Genomic DNA, 22339 nt, shown 5'->3' on the forward strand with positions numbered 1-22339 from the left:
ATGTAAATAATTGCTTTTTTTTGCTTTTTTATAGGTCTTTATGATACTCCATTGTTGGCAGGACTGCCTGAGAAAGTGAGGAAATACTTAGCATCTACTGTCCCATTTCCCAGCAGACTTGGTGATCCTGCAGAATATGCTCACCTCGTACAGTCTGTTATTGAAAATCCAATGTTGAATGGAGAGGTGATACGTATTGATGGAGCACTACGAATGGCACCTTGAACTCTTTAGTTATGACCAAGATCCCACTTCACAAATATAGTTATTTCACTACTGGAAATACATGTTGTTGAGAATGTTTTCCTTGATATTCCTTTAGCTATAATTACAAGTTAGAGCGAGTTTAAATTGGTTTGAAATACAAAAGATTTAAAACTAAAATACATGTAATCACAGGGGATAGTTTTTTTTACTAGTCATTGAAACTTTAGTTAGCAACATCTACCTAAACAGTCATGCAAGCATTCACACACACACACACACACACACTGGAATTAACTATATAAAATATCCATTTAAGATATATTTTCTATTTTCTTTTTGTGATGTTAGAATATAACAATTCCATGCCCTCTTAGCTTTTACAAATTTGTTAAAATGAAAAAAGTCTTTTTTCTTGCTTTTTAAGTTTAATTACATTTCTTAGTGAACTTCTTAATTAGTATTAATTTGAAGGTTAGCACTACCAAATAACCTCATCTTTAGAGAGTGTATTATCATTATTTATATTTGTCACATCTTATTCTTCCATTAAAGTTCCTAGTTCAAATCCTGTCTGGAAATATATATATATATATATATATATATATATATATTGTATTTGTAGGGCTGTATGTACACACCAGAATAAGACATCTGATAATATAATCAGATAAAACAAAGTGTCAATATATTTTACATATACAGCTAAGCTTAATACTTTGAAAAATTGTAATCTTATTAACAACAATGCACCTCAGATATTTAAGCATTTATTCAAGATATGTGAGAAATTGAGTATGGGCACTGATATTCATACTCAGTTAAAACCATTTCACTGTATTTGTGGCTTCATGTCTGATGGTAAGAAATCAATAAGTATTTGTTTTGGAGAATGACAATGAATTAAATCCTTTCCAAAGAAATGCATTGCCATGATAACAGCAATGTGCTAAACCAAATAAGCAATTTGATTGATGAAAATGTTTATTTTAGGTTAAAAGAATCTAATTATGAATTCTTTCTAAAAAGAAAAAAACCGGTGTTATTGTTCTAGTTATAATATCGGACAGTTTATCCAACTTGAAAATTTAACTTTTTTTCCCTGAAAATAAATAGAAAAAAAGGATCACTTTGCATTTCATCTTTCTGCAGTTGGTAAATTACCTACCTTTCAAATACTGACAGTTGATTTAATCAGTTACATGCATTTCCAAAATCTTTGTGACTGTGCACCAAGTTTAGTGTTCTGTAAATTAATAAGTATACGTTAATCTTTTGAATGCTTTAAAAACTCTTGGACAAGGTTGAAGCAAACACTCATATTAGAAAATTACATTTACATGGATTGTTGTTATTCCAATATCTTCTGATTTCATTTTGTTTTCTTATTTTTCCTTATATAATGTGCTTATAAATATAATGCAAAGTATTTTATACTGATATATAGATATATATATTCATTTGTATTCTAAACTTTTTTATATATTTTTTGCATGGCACATCTACAAGACTACCGTATTTGATGGCATATATGATGCACTATTTTCCAAAAACTGTCTCAAAAAATTTAGCTCAGGCCCTATATGTGAAATTGAACCTATATTACATGTTTTAATGCACCAAAAACGTTTCTCCTGAATATGTGCTGCTGAAATTGGAGCACACTTAATATGCCTGTGTGTCTTGTATGCCATCAAAAAAGGTTATCAGATGGTCATTCCATCTCGATTTTGATCTGGAAGTTAATAATCAAAATATTGAGACATAGTAAGTAAACCTCATTTTGCATTTCTCTAATCCAAAATCAAGGAGTACACTTCTGAGAATGAACTAAAGGAAAGAAAAAAGTGACAAAAAAACCAAAGCAACCTTTTAATTCAGTTAAATTTAAACTTCTAAGAGGACAAGAACATTCATCTCTTGACTGATTTCTTGATTTCAGTCAGTATCTATGTGTTGCTAACCATCATACAATAAAAGGAAAGTTTATTTTTTGTTTAAATTCATCATTGTTAAGTCAGTATTTTTGTTTTAAGAAAGTGTTTCTTTTATATACAGTGATACACACATGTATAGATATGTGTGTGTGTATGTATGTATATATATATTTTTATGTTTACACGCACTTGAATGCAAACAAGCACCCAACAAACATTTTCGTTTAATGCTTTTCATACAAAGAAAGGAATGTAAGCATTCATGCATGCACCTGATGGGTTTCCATGTATCATTTTCACTCAAAAGGCATTAGTCAGTCCAAAGCTACAGTAGGAGACACTTCCCACAAGATATAATGAAATAGAAACCAAGACCACATGGTAACAAAATGAACTCAGTATATCCTTTATCTGTTTTAGTCATACTCGGGCACTGCTTTGAAGAAATTTTAATAGAATGAATCAACCCAGTACTTATTTTCCTTTTAAGCCTGATACTTTATCAGTCTCTTTTTGCCAAGTTGTTAAGTTAGAGGAACATAAACCAACACTGGTTGTCAAGTGATGGTGGGGGACAAACATACACACACATATAGATATATATATATATGACAGGCTTCTTTTACTCACAAGGTTTTGGTTGGCCCAAGAAGATGCTTACTCAAGGTGCCATATAGTGGGACTATGTGTTTGTGATATACTTATATTCTTGTTTCAGTCCATGCTGGAGCACTACCTTACAGTTTTTTAGTTGAAGAAATTGCCCCCAGGACTTATTCTTTGTAAGTCTCATACTTAGTCTATCGGTTTATTTTGCCAAACCGCTATAGGGACGTAAACACACCAACATCGATTGTCAAGTGATGGGGGGGGGCAAACATACAAATATAAATATATATTTATTTATTTATTGCCCACAGGGGGACTAAACGTAGAGGGGACAAACAAGGACAGACAAAGGGATTAAGTCAATTACATCAACTCCAGTGTGCAACTGGTACTTATTTAACCAATCACAAAAGAATGAAACGCAAAGTCAACCTCAGCAGAATTTGAACTTAGAACGTAACAGCTGACGAAATACCGCTACCGCTAAGCATTTCGCCCAGTGTGCTATCGATTCTGCCAGCTCGCCACCTTGTGTGTGTGTGTGCATATATACACACACACACACACACTGGGCTTCTTTCGGTTTCTGTCTACCTAATCCACTCGCAAGGCTTTGGTCACTCCAAGGTTATAGTAGAAGACACTTGTCCAAAGTGCCACACAGTGGGACTGAACCTGGAACCATGTGATTGAGAAGCAAGCTTCTTACACAGTCACACCAGTCATGTAATAGCCATTTTCCCATGCCTACATAGGTTGGGTGTGTGCTTCTACAAGGCAGCATTTTTAGTCACTCTGCCTTGATAATGATGACACTGTATTCAAGAGACCCTGTGTCTTGGTTAATGGCCTTATATACTTCCTTTATCATTATTACCCTATGTTCCTATACCACTGCAGCCATTGCCACCTGTTTCTTTAGATCTATCGCCCATCCCTTTTTCTGTTGTTATTACCACTGCCACACCGGCTAACATCAACACAGTCGTCTGTTCCCATCTTCTTTATCATTGCCCACTCTGCCATCAGCAGCAACAGTTTCTCCACCACTAAACATATCACTGAATTCACTTTCATGATTTTTCATACAGCACCATCATTGGTATTGCCAATGACCACATTCCCCCACCTTCACCATCTTGACACTGTGCACCTCATGGACTTAGAACATTTTCCTCACCATCTGCTTGTCCCAGCACCTTCAACCACCCTCTTTCAATCCTATGTACGACTGTATATCTGTCTTACTCATATATATATACAAAGAAGAAATACAGATATTCTTGGTAAAAATACTAAGGTGTCTGCAGATCAAAAGTACTCAACATATTTAAGGGTAGCTCTTTCATAGTTTACATACCACTTGGAAAATATTTGAGTAAGGAATGTTATGATTCTAGAAGTAAAGCTGCTTCAAGAATCAGCAGAATTTTCAGTATGACAGAAATGGGCAGGGTGAAAGTATGTGTATTACAAAAACTTGCACAACTGAAAACCACCAATGAGCATATTTCAACCTCATCTCTCAGTTACAGCCAAACTTTGATGGATCTAGTAGCAGCTTTCTAGATGAGCCATCTTTCAAGTTGTAAATAAACTTTAAAATACACACATGCATGTGCACAACATATACACTAACTGCACTGTGTATATTTCCAAAAGTTTACAACTTTATAAAAAGTATCAGAAGTCACATAGCTTATAACCTTATCTTTGAAGATACCTAGATGCAAGAGTGCCCTACATGAAACATAGATAAACCCATGCATAAATTTAATATATTTTTGGTAAATTTCCAGAAAAGATTAATGTACAGTTTGTCCAAGAAGGTTGAGTCACTGAAAATTGTTGCATCTTAGCCATATAAAAGGTGGTTAATGTTGAACTTCATAGAAATGCACAAATAAAGAAGCAAGCAACTACATAACCTGAATATTTTAGTCTTAGTGATTTTTTAAATTTAATTTTAACCCTTTAGCATTCAGATTACTATGTCAAATGTTATGCTTATTTATTCACATTACTTTGAATTAATCATGCATTATCTTGTAGCGTCAAGATTTCAATGGTGTATTTGTATATTTTTAAAATAACATTGTAGGGTAGGTGTGAGAGTTTGATTGTAATCAGTTTTAACATAAAATTGGTAGAATATTTGGGCCACATTAAAGTATTAAGCACAAATACCAGGTATAGAATCAAAGGGCCTTAAAGTTAACCTAGCAAAAACCCAAGTTTTCGAAGGTAGGAAGGCAGACAAATCCCAAATCCCTTCAGATAGATGACCCTACTCAATCTGTAGAAAAGGTGTAGGTAGAAACTCTGTAAGATGTACCATGTAAGCTTTGGACACCTAAAAGGTGCAGCAATATCAGGAAGGTTAACAAGAAAACTAGCTTTTGTATGTGGAAGATGCACAGGTACAATAAACACTGAAAATGTGCAGAAAATAGACTCCATCAACTGCCAGGCAGGCAAGCTGGAGGTGGTAGAGAGCTTCTGTTATCTAGATGACCAAGTTAGTAGTGGAGGTAGCTGTGAGATTAAGATCAGGCTGGACAAAGTTGCAAGAGCGTCTATCCTTGCTGACAACAAAGGCCTCTCTCTCAGAGTGAAAAGAAGATTGCTTGATGCCTGTGTGCAAACAGCTATGCTGCATGGCAGTGAAACACGGGCTGTGACAGCTGAGGGGATGCATAGGCTTGAAAGAAATGAAGCCAGTAAGCTTTGCTGGATGTACAATGTCAGTGTGCATGTTTGACAGAGTGTAAGCGTCTTGAGAGAAAAGTTAAGCATAAGAGGCATCAGATGTGGTATGCAAGAGAGACAACTGCACTGGTATGGTCATGTGGTGCGTATGGACAAGGACAGCTGTGTAAAGAAGTGCCGATCTCTAACTGGAGAGAACCTGAGGTAGATATGAGGCAAGGTGGTGAAGCATAATTTTTTAACTTTGAGCCTCACAAAGTAATGACTAGTGACTGAGATCTTTGGCGATGTGCTATACTTGAGAGGACCTGTCAAGCCAAGTGCACCTGTGCTGGTGGCATGTAAAGAACACCTTTTGAGCACTGGGTCTCATGGAGGCAAAGTAGCCGAGCTCCTTTCGAGCACTGAGCCTCACAGAGGCAAAGTGGCTGAGTTCCTTTCAAGCACTGGGCCTCACAGAGGCAAAGTAGCTGGGTTCCTTTTGAGCATTGGGCCTCATGGAGGCAGTGACCAAGACTTTTGGCATTAAGTTGTGCTTGAGAAGAAAACCCATCAAACAAAGGAACATCGCAATTGTGGCAGATACTGGTATCAAGCAAATTGGCATGTGAAAGCACCTCAGTGTTACACAAATGGCACCCATGCCAGTGGCATGTAAATGCACCCATTATACTCTCGGAGTGGTTGGCATTAGGAAGGGTATGCAGCCTTCCACCATGCCAGCATGGACAACAAACATCAAATGATCATGGTCATGATTATGATCATCATTTTAACACCCACTTTTCTATTCTTGCTTCGGTCAAATGGAATTGGTTAAAGCAGATTTTCTGCAGCCAAATGACATTCCTGTCACCAACTCTCAACTATTTTCAAGCAAGTAATATTTTCCCATGGCCAGATATGTTTTTCACAGAAAACTGGAAACCAACAGTATCATTTGTATAACATCCTCTCTTATCTGTTATAACTATCATCACTCTGGCATATCTGCCAGCACCAACCTCCCTCCACCTTTGTTCCACACTCACTATAGCCACCCCTGCGTAACTATGACATCCAACTCCATCAATGCACATTTCTATCTCTCACCTCTTACTCCTCACTGCACATCATTCACATATTTTCTGATCTCCCTACAGGTTTGTGATACTGCAGCTCTCCTCCCTTCATGCACTGCCACTTATTACCTCTTTCCTCCTGGCCTTTCACCTCAGGCAGGGTGCTCATGTAGGATTTACAGTGGTTGCACAGTGAATGGTCAATGCAACACAGAAACTGTGATCTATGAAGCAGATGTAGTGTTGTTCTTGGAATAACAGAAGTGGGTACATGCAAAAATATATTGGAGCTACAGAAGATCCTATTAAGATGGAGTTAAATAATCACAAGTCCTCTCTTAGAATTCATCAAGAGAAGCTATGCATGGCAACTAAAAGAGGAAGTAACATCATACAAAATCAACTGGAAACTGCTGAAATGACCTGGACCATATCTGAAAGGAAGTAGCCATAGCAAACATTGCTTGGTGGAGATGAAACTTTCTCATTTGTTGCCAAAATGCGAGGGTTAACACACATTCCACATCTTGGTATTTTCTGAACCAAGTTTTAAATTCTAAATTTAAAGTTTTTAATTCACCTGAAGAAAACAGGTCTTTTCATGATGTAATCAGTTTACTCATCAATTAAAATTGCATCTGAAACAGGTGTAGTGAACCCATATCTGTTCTTTCTTTATGTAAACACCACACCTGGAACCTTCCCAAAGTTGGAAATGGAACTCACTGTAGATCATGAAACTATGTATATGGATAATTTTGCATATATATGTGTATGTTGATTTCTTCATATACATGTATATATGTGTTGAGACTATCTGTACACATATTGGTATATGTATGTCAGTATATGCTATATACACAGCTATGCTAATCTTGATCCTAACTTGGTGTCCTTGTTTTTAACATACTTTCATTCAAATAAATCCTACGAACGTACCTTTTTTAGGGTATGACTTTTTGCATATTCCATCTGCAAACTGTGAATTATGATTATTACATTACACCGAACTTCCTGAGACAGCTGTTGAGTTAAGAAATTATGTATTTTCTTCATCTTTTTCTGTATTTTTTGAGCTCTTTGTTATTGTATGTATGTATGTGTGTGTGTGTATATATATATATATATATATATATATGTATATATATAGATAGATACAGATGAATATGGCACTTCAGTTGAGGCACCAGAATTATGAAGCTAAATTTATAAGTTCTAAAATTTCAGAAGAATTTGTTGCTGGGCAGTTTAGTTTAATGGTAAAACACTTGACGCGTAATCACAGAGATGTGAGTTTGAGTCTCATGGCTGGCCAGTAATATATTTTTCTGCAATATATGGATAATTTATCCTGATCACGCTATTTATAGCATTATCACGCGTTTGAGAAATAAATTTATTTCTGTATCATATATATATACATACATACATGCACACACACACACATATAGCTACATATATTTAGAAAGAAAAAACACATTATATATATACAGTATACATTTACATAGACCAGAAAAATATGAAGAAAATACATAATTTTTTAACAGTTGTTTCAGGAAGCTTGGAATAATGTAATAATCAAAAAAGGGTATGCAGCAAGTAAACAATCATACAAAAGTCTGGCTCCTTCTCATCAAGAGAAGGTTGGCAAAAGTGATGAACATAGTAGTGCCGGAGATTCAAGTGGTTGAAGGAATGAGTAGGTAGAACAAGAGCAAAAAGCAGAGGGAGGGAGGGGGATTTCATGACAAGGAGGGAAGGAATAGAGTTAGAATAGAAGAAACAGAGGGAGGAAGGGAGAGGGTAAAGTTAAAGTCAGTGTGGTGAAAGCAAATGTCACTGGTGGTCAAGGGAATCTATCTAAGCAGGCAATAAATCAGTTAGGGATGACAGGTGAGCAGATGGAGAGATAAGAAGAGATAAGCAATGAAGGAAAGGAGCACAGTGGGAGCAGTGGAGGAAGGTATGCTGAGATAAGAAGAAAAGGAGAAAGTGCTGCTAGTATAGCTAGATAATAAGTAAAGAGCTTGACCACAATTAAGAGAAATCATAAAGACTTTATGTAATTGGAAACTGTGGAATAAAATTTATGCTTACACAAGATTACATGAGAGAACCTATTGAGTAATGAGGTATTATGATGGTGAACAATAACAAGTAATTCCATGCAACATAACTTACAAACATGATGGCTAGTGTTGTATGGTGAAGCCCCACAAACTACAGACCAAGATAAGAATAGAGAATATCCTAGGATTTTAGGTGGTGTATATAAGAAGCCAGTGAGGTAGAGAGTTTAGAGGCTCCATCTGAGAATGAATTCAGGTCAGCCTAGTAGTGCCACATGAAATCAACAGTGCCACAACTATAGACCCTAGTTTGGTGAGACCATGGGGTTATAACTTGACATTTATATACAACATTATAATGTAAGCAAAATCCATCTGACAGACATGGTTGGGAGACCTGACAATTACAGGTTTTCCCTCTAGCAGTGGACTTAGGATTAATCCCTATTCTATGCTGATTCATATGATCAGTTATCCTCAAAGGAGGACCAGAGGTGTTAATGTTAGTAGTATGGGACTTGGAGAGGGTGTCACTACTGTTACATGTGTTAAGGTTACTAGAACTAGGGCTGATGGTACTAGTGTGACTATCATTGAAGTGGGTAGGATTCCCAAAGTTCATAGTATTAGTATTTAGTGGGTTAAGGCGGGGTCCAAATGAATAGTTTATAGGGCCCACAGTAAGGCATCTAAATTTGCACCTATTGGAAGAGGCAATAATAGATCCTAAGTTTGGTGTTTTTGGAGTATGAGCTTTCAATTGAAGATTTATTAGAGATGGAGTAGTGTTTATAGTGTAATGGGAAATTAGAGCTTAGAATTTGGAAAAATAGCTTAGGTAAAGATTTAACTTGGGGAGAGAATGGTGAACTTACAACCCCTGAGGTGGCTGTAATACTGGGCAAGTACCGACCACAAGGAAATCCATTGCAGGGTGATTAGATGTGGATGGGTAGAGGCAAGCTTGGCAGGCTTAGATTCCACATTAGGAAAGAGAAGTGCAAGTTTTGTCTTTAGCCTAGTATTGGGAATGTAAGAGATTCTCTTGTAGAAGCCACTATTCCTAAAAGCCTGGTATAACTAGCATGGGACATAATTATTAAAGATATCCTCATTAGCTGATAGGTGAAAAATCCTGATTGAAACACTAGCGATAATGCTATTATGGGTAAATCTAGGGTAATTAGAAAGGACATTGATATATTGTAATCACTCTTTCAGGTCACTTCTTAGAAGTTAGTTGCTTTAATGCTATTTTCAAATGAGATAGAAAGGTTATAATTCTTAAAAAGTTATTGAGGATCTTCCAAGTACTTTCAATGAATGGTCGAGATATACTGGTGGCTGTAAGAAGAGCATTGTCCTCCAGATAGGCTAGGGAAGTGCTGGTTTATTTGAGAGCGAAGAGAAAGTTCAACCAGGTCGTATGTAGGTATGTATTGTGCGGAGGTGTGTGAATGTCTGTCTTTCTTCATCGTTGTATGTCGGTAAATAAAGTGAAAAAAAAAAAATTAGTGCTTTACGAAATCCCTCAAGATATCTTTTCTGCGTCGAGTTACAGGGACACTACCTTGTCACTCTGATTGTCAGAAATGTAGTGACGAATCAATGATTAATCTATTGCGCTATCGTTGTGTAAGTGCTTGTCATGAAATTCGCTGAAAGTAAATAAAATAGTTTACGCGTTTAATTCGTAATGCTAAAGACACCCAGTTGGTGGATCTATTCAATATCAGTCACAAAATACATATTTTTGTCACTTATTAGTAATCTACAAAGTTTCGTCTCCGTACCTTTTCAATTTGAATTTTATAAGTATAGTTTGAAGAAAATGGTATGATGATTCGGGCATCGTTCTTCATAAAAGATGTTTTATGAATAACATTTACCAAATTTTCCTGTATGATAATGATAGTTCATAAATTAAAATATATTTAACTTTTCATTGCATGATTACTAAAATATAAACGAAGATACCAAAGTTTTTTTTCTTTCCTCTTTAAGACTACAATTCTAAAGTCCAATTTAACAGCAAATGTTGATTATTCACGTTATTGCAATTTTGTTTACGGTAAGTCGTTATTTTTATATTTTCATTATTTCAAATTATTCATTATCAAAAATTAAGTACCGAATGTTATATTAAAATATATTAATTTTCGGCTTTTTAACTCTAAACGTTAATATATATATATATATATATATATATATATATATATATATATATATTATATAAGACATTTAGCGACATTCAAATGAGTCGGTTTATGATTTGGGCGGAAAGTTTGAAAAGTTTCCGTATGTCTTCTGCAATTCAATGATTTAGTTTAGTTTAGTTTTTTGTTCATTTCACAATCCGCATTTAAATCTACGTGATTAATTAATTATCTTTTTACGAAAATATTATTCATCAGAACACAAATAAATGTTTTGCTTTTTTTTACAATTATTTGTTTAGCAACATAGTTTTAAATTTCCCATAATTGAAAGGAGAAAGAAAACGGAAAAGAAATTTAATACACTTCATATTATAATTTTTCAAACGAATTTTGACAAATTGATCTCATTCTACGTTTTTCTGTTGAAACTAATTCAGTCGATAAACTGTAATTAATGGATCGTGTTGCTGAATTAGAAAATGCCCTTCCTCACGATTTTCAATCGTTTTTCCACGTCGAAGTAGCACTGAAACCAGAAAGGTATGTATAATTTGGATTATCACTTGATGTTGCCTTTTTTTATTACTGAAAACTATTCCTGTTTATCATTAAAAACAATTCCTGAACAGAAGGTACATTGAACTTAATCATTTTGTTTCTTTTTAACCACACTGTTTTAGCAAACAGATAATCCATTTCATAACAGTGACATAAATCGATCGAAATGTTTATTTTTCTTAAGCTTATCTCACCATTAAAATGTACTTTATTTAACACTTCCACCTACGCAAGTAAACGTCTACTTTAATTTGATTTTATATAGATTTTCTCTTTTATCTGAATGTTTCCTAAACTTTTTATACATGTGAGGCTTTGCACCTTTATTAGTTGGAATAGTTTATTTTTCAGCTCACTGAAATGTAAATTTATCGAACCAATTGGATCTTGTATTTTAAAATTAAAAAGTTGGAAAAAATACTTCGTTTAAAGACGTCTGAATTTACGTTTTTTTTAAAATCTAAAGTAAATAATAAATTGATTTTTAAGTAAGATTTTTTTTTTTTAATATACCAAACCATTATAAAGAAAGAGAAAAGTGTAAAACTGGAATTGTTTAACTTTTAGTAAGCTTGCTGAAAGTATGAATTATTGTAAGCAGTGGGAAATTTTAAAAGGATTCTTCAATTAAAGTGATATCTTTGTTTGGACAGGAGACTGATTCTCACGTTCAAATGAAATATTTAATGACTGAAATGAGTTTGGAAAAGGAAAAGTTACCACAGCATTTTCTCATCAAAATGTAGAAAGATAAATAAAATGATACATTAAACTATTTAGCTTTTGAGTTCGAATTTTGCATATGGTTCCTCCAGCTCTGTGTAAGATAGTTCGGCAATGCTTCGTTCATTGGTACCAATAACGAAACATTGCCGATAATTCTATTTATTTCATGTTACTTATTGGATAAATAAAAACTGGTTCACCTAAAAAAAAAATTAACATATGAGGCTAGTATCCAATTTAGGGAGAGATTTATTTTTCATTTACTTGTTCTTTCTGTAATATCTCCAAGAGCCTGTGGTTTCATGTTTCTTTAACCCAGATAGTTGTCTTAACATAATGGCTAGGGTGCTAAGGATATGAAAGAAGTTAGAGAAATGGCGCTTGGCGAAAAGTGATTGATTTCTGTCTTTCTCAAAAGGGAGTTTAGATTATATTAGGCATGTGAGGGAACTCTAATGCCGTATGATGCTGAGAAATGGATTGTGTGACAAGGCGGCTAACTGGCAGAACGTCTTTACATTCTGAGTTCAAATTCCACCAAGGTCGACTTTGCCTTTCATCCTTTTGGGCTGATAAATAAGTACCAATTGATGACTGGATTTGACATAATCGTCTGACCCACTCCCCCAAATTTTTCTAGAAAAAGTTAAATATCTCCAGCAATTCAGCTTGGAAAACTACATTAATGTACCAAATGTTAAACTTTTAAATAAACTTTGATTTTTGAAATCTTGGCAGCCAAACAGAACAGATTCATAATCTTGAATACATTTTACCTTAAAGCTAGTATAATCATGACTCAAACACTTTTGTTCAATCAGTGCTGCCTAGGCATTCAACCATTGAAATAATCATTATAGGATGGCTCTACTTGCTATAAATAGTAGCCAAATCTCCCTTATATCACACTATTAAAATGAGAAGATTTGTAACGGTTGTTGTTTATGTTGAAGGCAAAGATGTTGATGTTGACTCCAAGAAAGAAAGACAGTGGCTAAAGTTATAGATAACATATTTATTTCACTATTACATATAATTAAAGCTAAACCATGATGGGCAGGCATGTATAAAAACCGTCAGAAAGCATATGAGGTAATGAGAGTTATATTTTCTTGTAAAAGGATAGATAGCGTTGGACTTATTTATTCCCTGTTGTTCTAGCAGCAGTAACTAAAAAGATCAAGTGATGTTGAAACAAAAAGTGAGCGAGTGAGAAAGAGAGTGGTGGACGAGATAACTGTATCGCTGGTGAATGTCATAGCTGCCCCTCTGTGACGTTACTTCTGTTAAGACGGTATTTCATTCGTGCTGGTCGGTCTCACTCACTGCCTTTTCCTTACAGAATCTTGTATTTATTATTGTGCAGACTACCTAGGAAAATGGATATATCGTTATAATTATAACTAAATTAATATAGATCACACTTTGTTTATATAAACTTTCAGTGGTATAGCAAGGTCATGGGTCAAACAGAGAACACATTTATCAGTGTTCCCTTTTGACAGACAATAGACCGTATGGCTAGGGAGAATTTCAAGATGCGGTTTCAGATCTTGACTAGGGAGAGAAATTCGATTTCCACAGATATATTTGTCCAGGATAATGTAGACCTGGATATATTATACCTGAAACAAAATTGGGACAATCATAGCTTGAACACCTTTGATCATAAAGTACCACCAACAAGGGATCCTCTATATGATCGCTTGACCTGCAAGAAATTGCTGTCAGATTTTCTTCAAATTACACCCTACTGTCTTAAAAAGGAGAATCACGCTAGGACAGTCACAGTGAAATGCCTTTAATCTGAGGTCTTCCTGTTGAGGACGCAGGACCCGATACTTTTAATTCTAAGTGTTGTAAGAACAGCATTAAAGACTCTATCTTCATTCAGTATAGTCAAAACAACTCATTTTTGTCAAGCTTTAACAGTCTTACAGCTCTTATGCAGTGAGTTAGGGTTTTTTCTGCCCCTACACTACATGTTTACAGTGTGATGGATTGGTCCCTTTTTAATGTTAAGGGTTATGGCCATATGTATAGTACAGTGCAGTTGTCAGAAAGTAAAACTCTCAGAAGTGAGGAACCTACAACACTTTTTGAAAGATGTGCAATGTTTGAAGGAGAATCATTATACTGGAATACATTTATGTTGATTTAATTTAATCTTAAAGCCTATCTTTTCAGCTAATTACCTATTTTAGAAACACCTATAGAGGTGCTTCTTCTAAAAGAATGTGTTTTCATTTTATTAAGGTATATATCATATAAATAATTACATTTTATAAAATTATAGATTTAGCTGGATGGAATGGAGTATTATTTGGTCTTGTCCAATGGCAGTTAACTTCAGTATGGCCTTCCAATGAAAAAAAAGGGAAAAAAATTCCCCAGCTCTGCTCTAACTCTTATATCCACATAATACAGTTCAATCAGTGTTGACACTTTGTTATAATTGAATGTGCTTTGGACAAACTAATGTATAAAAAATATTTTCTATTTTTACAGCATTGCTCGGAAAAATTTTATCAAAGAGCGTGTCAAACTATTCTTATATAATCAGAAGGTGGCTTATGGTGATTTTATTACCACAGAGTTTGATGATGAAGACTTAAAAACTCATGTAAAAAGTTTAGCTTTGTGTGATACAGATTTGAGCATCAGAGAAAGACAGGTATATATTTATATTTCTTATTTTCATATTTTTTAAAATATGTAATTAATGCAGTAATTAAATATAGAAGTCTTTTATATATTTTTCTAGTTTTATGTAGACTGCATTCAGAAGGTAGTTGATTCTACTTATATTTATGAGTTGGGTGTAGGTCTTCATTGTTCAAAAGGGTCAGTCTACCTAGCTGTAAATAAATAAATATTAAAATTAAAAAAAAAAATTATGTGAGATTAATTGTAAACAAAGATTGAACCTATTTTTGTTTTGAGATATAGCAGTATTATCCATTGGTAGTATAAAGTTTTCAAAAATCTCTCATTATTTAAAGTTCTAAGCCTGATTAATACCTTTGTGCTGTATTCACTGAACGGGGTGGGGAGAGAGAGAGAGAGATCTAACTCAGTTAGTCTTCCAAAATGCCTTCACACCAAATTAAATGTTTATTCATCTTTAATATATTTTCTATTTGAAAGTTAGAGAAGATCAGGTCCCATAACCATTTTCATTTGACATTCTGCTAGAAACTAGTAGTTACAGTGGTAACAAGTAAAGATATGAGTAAAAGTAAGTGATGCCAATGGGAGACAGTTCTGGGAGACTTTTCAGAAGAGAATCAGTGACAATGATAAGAGTAGTAGTTGATTATATTGAATACTGAAGGAACAGAATTAGTTAAGTTCTGAAGAGTAGAGAATGTTTTATCAGTGCAAGAGACACAAAGAAAATATAGGATGTGTAGTCACTATGGGTTTGCTTTTCCTGCACTTAGTTTTGAATGTGTTTTGTGCATATATGTAGTAGATGCACCATCTCTGATATTCAATTAACTCCTACTTTTGAAAATTCAACTTAATATCAATCCTCACTTTATCAAAAGGAGATATTAAATGAAAATTACAAAAAAAAGTATAAGCTTAATTCATTTTTTTTCTCTCTTAAATAGTATAGATCTTGTATTTTGCACTCTTATATATTTCAGAGTATTGACTTACAGAGCAGCAATTTGAAAGTGCATGTTTTCCATTTACATGAAGATGGTCCCTCAGATGAAGATCTTGGAGATGATAGTAATTGTAGTGTTGCACAGATTTGGAACTTGCCTAGTTTATCCTTCTATAACATGTGGGATTTTCTAGTATTTGATGAAGATATAAAAGCTTATGTAAGAAACTTATTGATTATTCAAGAAAATTACTCATTCACTACAAAATATTTCCTTTCATTTTAATCCTGTTAGTTTTTTCTTTTTCTTAACTTTGTATTGCTTTTAAATATAAATTTTATAAGGAATATTCTAAAAGAATATGTTACTGAACTTATATTAAGTGCTCTATTATTTTGAGCAAATAAATATATATATATGTGTGTTTTTATATCATTAATAAATTTATAAAATTATCAATAATATTCACAGGAAATCAATATTCAAATTTCACTAAGTAAACTACACATAAATGAATGGCTTGTGAGAGTTGTGCAAGCTATGTACAGAGGTGCCATTAGAAAAGTGAGTTTTTGCAATGAGTTCATTGAGGAATTTAGTGTGCAGGCATAGGTCCATCAATATTCAATTCTCAGCCCACTCCTGTTGTTATAGTTCTTCAGGCCATAAAAAAATTTAAACCAGTTGTCCATGGGAACACCTGTATACTAATGACCTAATTTTCATAGCCGAAGCTGTAAAAGATTTAAAGAAATTCCTAATGTGGAAGTAAAACCTAGAATTGAGAGGTTGCAACATAAACTTAGCAAAGACAAAAGTTTTATTTAGCAGGCAAGAAGACTGGACTCCAGTGCCATTTGGGAAGCAGTCATACTCAATATAAAGAAAAAGAGTTGGTAGGAATTTCATACATTGTACTCAGTGTCAACTACGGGTACATAAGAAGTGTAGTGGGATCAAAAGTATGGTGACAAATGAGGAAGACTTTAATTGTTGCATATGCACAGGAGAATATAGTAATGTGATGACTCGTGAAATAACTTTTTTCATATCTTCAGAAGAATTCTAAGAAGTAGTTGATTGCCTCTGCTGTCTAGGTTACTTAACAGCGAAGCTGAGTGTTCCAAAAGCATAGTAGACAATAAGAGTTGGGTAGAAAATTTTCAAGGAGCAACAAGAGGATTCTCAAACCAATAAGAGAATGTGTACATGGTTGCCTGACCTGTTAGATACAGCCATATTTCCTCTAATCCCCTCTACTGTCTTAGACAAGAACACTTTGGATAATGTAGTTCTGGATTTCCCACACATAGGTAAAAGATGGGATGGTCATGGGCAGAATACCTTTGATCTTATATCTACTCAGTGTCAATCTAGGATTAAGTCTCCATAACAATAAGGATTCTTGTGTACAATCTTGCATAGTAATGCAAAATAAACATTGAATGCAGAGGATGTGCAAAGGTTGGAAAGAAAGAAGACTAGCATGTTGCACTGGATGTGCAATGTTAGTGTGCATGAACGATGGAGTACAAATGAACTGAGAGGAAAACTAAGTATTAGTGGTGAGCAAGAGAGGAGACAATATTGGTATGGACATGTGATGCATATGGAGGAAGACAGTTGGGTAAAGAAATGCCAAGTGATCCGCCATTGGAAGGAACCTGCAAAATGAGAAAATATGAAAAGTGTTAAAGGATTATCTCAAGAGGCTAAGCCTCATGAAGGTGATGACAAAAGATCTTAATGTGTGACAAAACTCTTTGTTGTAGAAGGTCCACCTAACCCATGCAAACATGGAAAAACCAATATAAAAATTATGATGGTGATTATTCAGTGAACCCAAAACAAAACTTTAATTTGGTACCAGTAATTATTTACTATCTGGTTTCCATTACCTTGTTTTTTCTTTCTTTCAACCAGCTTTTGAATTATGCTATGACTACAATTCTCTTCTCTGATAGTAAAGTCAACAGTAATATAATCTCCTGGAATCGAGTAATTCTTCTGCATGGTAAGCACAGTTTCTGAAATTTACTATTATATAATTCTCTTTCTCTCTCTCATTGTAAGATGCTGAGAGATTTGAATATTGTTTGAACAAATGTCTTATCTGTTGTTCTTTAGCCTTGAGTAGTACCAGTGATCAAGCACACTTGTAATCAAAAGTGTTCCAGTTGTGACCATCCTGTTCTATTATTTAGGAAAACTCTATCTAGGACATTTTTAATATGTTAAGGTGTGATTCAGGAGAGATTTGGCTGCTGTTTCTAGCTAATTGGTTGTTGTTACTGCATCTTTGTATGACAATTCCACTAAGTAATGTTTCCTCTAGAAAAAGTTCTTTGGTAAAACAGATTAAGGAAAACAATTCCAAATAAACAAAATATAAAGTAATGGATTTGTTAGGTTGATATCAAACAAAATAGGAATTCCTATGAAACCCCAATATGCTAGAAATATTAGCCAAGTACCTTCAGATTGCACCCTCCTTTACTTAGTAAAAAAGTATACATTGGATAATGCAGTTCATTATCATCATCATTTAACGTCCGTTTTCCATGTTGGTATGGGTTGGACAGTTTGACAGGAATTAGTAATGCTGAGGTCCACACCAGACTCCATTGTCTGTTCAGTATGGTTTCTATGACTGGATGCCCTTTCCAACGCAGGGCTAGTCACAACTTGACTGCCTTTGATCATAGGTCTCTTTATCCATGGATCATCTAAGGTTGAACAACAACAATTATGAGATTAAAATGCAAGAGTGTAAACAGCATAATCATGACTTGAAACCATACTCACAGCCATACTCTTGGATTCTGGACAAAACATAGTTGCTTCTGTTTGTGCACTTGTTTGACATGTGACAAATAGGTTTCATTCATATCTAATCTATTGAGCAGTAGTAAAACAGTTGCCTAGATAAAGAACTGTAGTTGTTTGACCTGCTTGAAATAGCAACCTAATCTTCCTCAAATCACACACCATCTTATAAAAAGTGAACACATTGAATAATGTAGTCTTAGATACACTCTAGGACTAAGCAACAAGTGCTTCAATAAAGACCATTTCACTTTTGCTAGCATGGAAAATTTCAATGAAACATTGAACAGAAAGCTTAAGAATCATCATCATAGGTGCAGGCGCGGGTGTGTGGTAAGAAGCTTGCTTCCTAACTACATGGTCCTGGATTCAGTCTCACTGCATGGCACCTTGGACAAGTGTCTTCTACTGTATCCTCAGGCCAACCAAAGCTTTGTGAGTGGATTTGATAGAATATGGAAGAAGCTTGTCACATATCTATGTGTGTGTGTCTTTGTGTTTGTTCCTGTCACTGCTTGACAACCAGTGTTGGTGTGTTTATGTTCCCGTAAATTAGCAGTTTGGCAAAAGAGACCAATAGAATAAGTACCAGGCATAAAAGAAAATAAGTATTGGGTCAATACATTTTACTAAAAATTCTTTAAGGTGGTGCCCTGGCATAGCTGCAGTCTAATGACATAAACAAGTAAAAGATAAAAGATCATCTTCTAATGTCCATCTTCCAAAGACTGCAGTGTGCTCCAGTGTCTACTTTAGCATGAGTTCTGCAGCTGGATATTTTTCTAGTGCCTACCACTTCACAGAGTATACGGGGTGCTTTTTTGTGATATTACCACTAGTGGGATTGTCTCGTAACTTACAAGATTAAAACTCCCTTTGACTGAGTGAGGTTACTCTAGAGGGAGGAGCAGCTTTATACTGAGAGATGTGAGGAAGCATTCAGATTATTCAGTCAAATGTAATGCTTATTTATTGACATCATTTTGCTTTAATCATGCATAATCTTGTAGCTCTGAGATTTCAATGATGTGATTGTTTTTAGACTGACATTGTAGGGTAGGTGTAAGAGGCCAGATCCAGCTAGTTTAAACATAAAACAGGTAGAATATTTGGGCCTGATATGGCCAGTTTGAATGTTGAAGGGTTAAAGTATGAAAGACGAGGCCAGAACAGGTTTCTTACATTAGGAAACCTGTTTTGTTCTGCCCATTATAAATTGAAACAAATGTACTGTTTCAATTTATCTTTCATTGACTATATGGATGTTTAAGAATATTTTATCGTTTTGAGGTGATTTGGTTTTCATGATCATGCATCACCAAACCACTCAAATTGTTTCATGATCTACTACCGGTTCTTTTCTTTCTCCTTTTTATTTCTCTGTTGACAGATAAGTGAAGTTTATTCTTTTGCTTTCAACATAAAATTGCAGTAATGATGAGATGCAATCACACTACTTTCAAACCCAAGAGGCTATCATTTTATCTACTTGACCATCATGATTCTTTGTTAAAGAATAAAGTTTATTGATAATTTTCATTGATATTATATGTTCTAGGACCACCAGGGACTGGGAAAACTTCTCTGTGTAAAGCTCTGGCACAGAAAATATCTATTCAACTATCCGACCGCTATAATTATGGCACATTGATAGAACTTAACAGTCATGGATTGTTTTCTAAGTGGTTTTCAGAAGTAAGATTATTTCTCATCTTAATTCTTAATTTCATTCTTTATATTGTTATAAATTTGATAAAACAATTTAATATATTCACTCCATTTTATCCTTAGCTTTATATTTTTCTCCTTGATGATAAAATTTTAATTTGTTGACAACAAATAAATTGTCACTATATCATTTAATTATCTAAAGTAATTCACATTGCATTTCTTTCTAATTGTTAATATTTATATTTAATTATCTGTATTTATTCTGATTGTATCACCTTGTTTTAGAAATTGTATTCCAATGTCATTTTCCATGTTTCTTTTTAATCTATTTGAGTTCATTCAATTATTTGTGTATGTTTGAATGTGAGTTTATCTTTGAGTTTCTTTCATATGAAATAGAGGCACATGCATGGCTGTGTGGTTAAGATGCTTGCTTCCTAGCCATGTTATGTTGGGTTCAGTCCTATTGCCCAGTACCTTAGGATAGTATCTTCCACTATAGCCCCCCAAGCTAACCAAAGTCTTGTGAGTGGATTTAGTAAATGGAAAATGAAAGAAGCCCATCATATGTGTGTGTGTTGTGTGATTGTTATAAATGAGCATCATATGAATGTGGTTGTTCATTTCCAATCTTACATGTAAAACATATCTAGCTATGGAAAAATATTACTTTGTTTGGAGACAGGTGAGATTTGGTGGCAGGAAGAGCCATTCATCTGTAGGAAATCTCCCTCAACAAATTCCATCTGACCCATGCAAGCATGAAAAATCATCATCATCATACATCTGTTTTCCATGGGTTGGATTGTTTGATAGGAGCTGGCAAGGCCAGGAGCTGCACAAGGTTCCATTGTCTGTTTTGGCATGGTTTATACAGCTGGATGCCATTCCTAATGCCAACAATTTTATAGAGTGTACTTTTTACATAGCACCAGCACCAACAGGGTTACCAAATACCTTACAAGACAAAATAACCCTCAACTGGAAGAGAGGAGTAGTAGTGAGAGGATGTGGCTTTGTGCCAGTTGAGAGATTGAAAGTATAGGTGTTTAGCTGTAGAGTAGATACATTGATTTCCCATTTGGAAAAAAGAAAGGGGAGTAAGTTAGAGAGGAAGATGAAGAGAGCAATAGTGAGAGAGAGAGAGATGATGGCAAAGGTGTATTGAGACATGTCCTCAATGGTGAGAATAGGTGAGGTGACATAGAGGGTGAATGTTAAATGATGATAATGAAACTATGTTAGTAGGCTATGTTAATCAGTCCACAATTAAAATCTTAATCTATTATCTGATGAAAAATCAAGAAGGTACTCAAGTTCATACTAACCTATGAACTAAAATATAACACCTTTATAAATTAAAGTACATCTTTATCATAAAATATTTCCATTACATTATATGCATTGATACTGGAGGATACAGCCCTTCCTAGGTTTGTTACCATTTGTTCATTAGAACAAAGATGAATGACTTCTTCGTTACACATATGACTTCAGTTTTCAGTTACGCATGACTTCCTCTTTCATATCACCTTAACTATATAAATTATTTTGTGGTGTCTGGGGAGAGTCATTCTTGTTTAGTGCCTTATAGTTTAACAATATTCATTAGAGATTGATAAAATGAGCACTAGACAGAAAATATTAGTGTTTAATATAATTCAAAAATGATGCTCTCATGCTAAAATAGTCACAAACTCAATATCTATTTCTGAAAAAGAATATGTGCTTCAGAATTATTGTCTAGCCAAAAGAACTTATACCTCTCACCAGAATAGTTGGAAGGTGGTGACAATGGGATGAGATCCAGATATGACTGCAAGCAAATATCTTAACAGCTTGCTTCATGTGTGTATGTGTGCGTGATCTTTAACTTTTATGTTTGCTTTTCCATGCTGGAATGTGTTGGGCCACCACCATGCTCCAGGTGAGTTCTTATTTGAAGTTACTTCTCTTAGAGACAGGTTGAGAACCACATGTCATGTATTTCGGCTAGATGCCCTTCCTAATACCAACCACTTGTACTGGGTGTACTGCTTGTACTTGGTGTGTTTTATTGTAGCACCATCACTAGAGGTTGCTTTGCCCTTACTAAGACAAAAGAGTCAGTCCTCTCTTGCTTATGTTGTTGTTTTAGTGGTGGTGGTCTGCATATAAAAGAGGGTGATAGAGATATTATGATGGGAGAAACAT

The 22339-nt window shown here is 34.6% G+C and overlaps 2 protein-coding genes across 3 annotated transcripts in view; both read left to right on the forward strand.

Moving 5' to 3' along the window:
* Positions 1-2210, forward strand: part of LOC106870550 (3-hydroxyacyl-CoA dehydrogenase type-2) — a 12037-nt gene extending 9827 nt beyond the window's left edge. Inside the window, exon 5 of the mRNA XM_014916676.2 lies at positions 35-2210. Within this exon, the coding sequence (XP_014772162.1) occupies positions 35-225 (191 nt within the window). The 3' untranslated portion in view covers positions 226-2210. The remainder of the gene's footprint in view (positions 1-34) is intronic.
* A 6065-nt stretch (positions 2211-8275) lies between these two features.
* The window catches only part of LOC106870552 (pachytene checkpoint protein 2 homolog), a 28867-nt gene continuing 14803 nt past the window's right edge, over positions 8276-22339 (forward strand). The window contains exons 1-7 of one of the 2 annotated variants that reach the window (XM_052966409.1): positions 8276-10021; positions 10594-10660; positions 11186-11288; positions 14541-14706; positions 15686-15868; positions 17573-17663; positions 20034-20170. In XM_052966409.1, coding sequence (XP_052822369.1) covers positions 11203-11288; positions 14541-14706; positions 15686-15868; positions 17573-17663; positions 20034-20170 — 663 coding nt within the window. In that variant the 5' untranslated portion in view covers positions 8276-10021; positions 10594-10660; positions 11186-11202. Of the gene's footprint in view, positions 10661-11185; positions 11289-14540; positions 14707-15685; positions 15869-17572; positions 17664-20033; positions 20171-22339 lie in introns of both variants that reach the window. The other variant, XM_014916678.2, reaches the window with a different exon arrangement.

Source organism: Octopus bimaculoides, chromosome 3 (assembly GCF_001194135.2).
Source record: "Octopus bimaculoides isolate UCB-OBI-ISO-001 chromosome 3, ASM119413v2, whole genome shotgun sequence".
In the NCBI taxonomy this organism is placed as follows: Eukaryota; Metazoa; Mollusca; class Cephalopoda; order Octopoda; family Octopodidae; genus Octopus; species Octopus bimaculoides.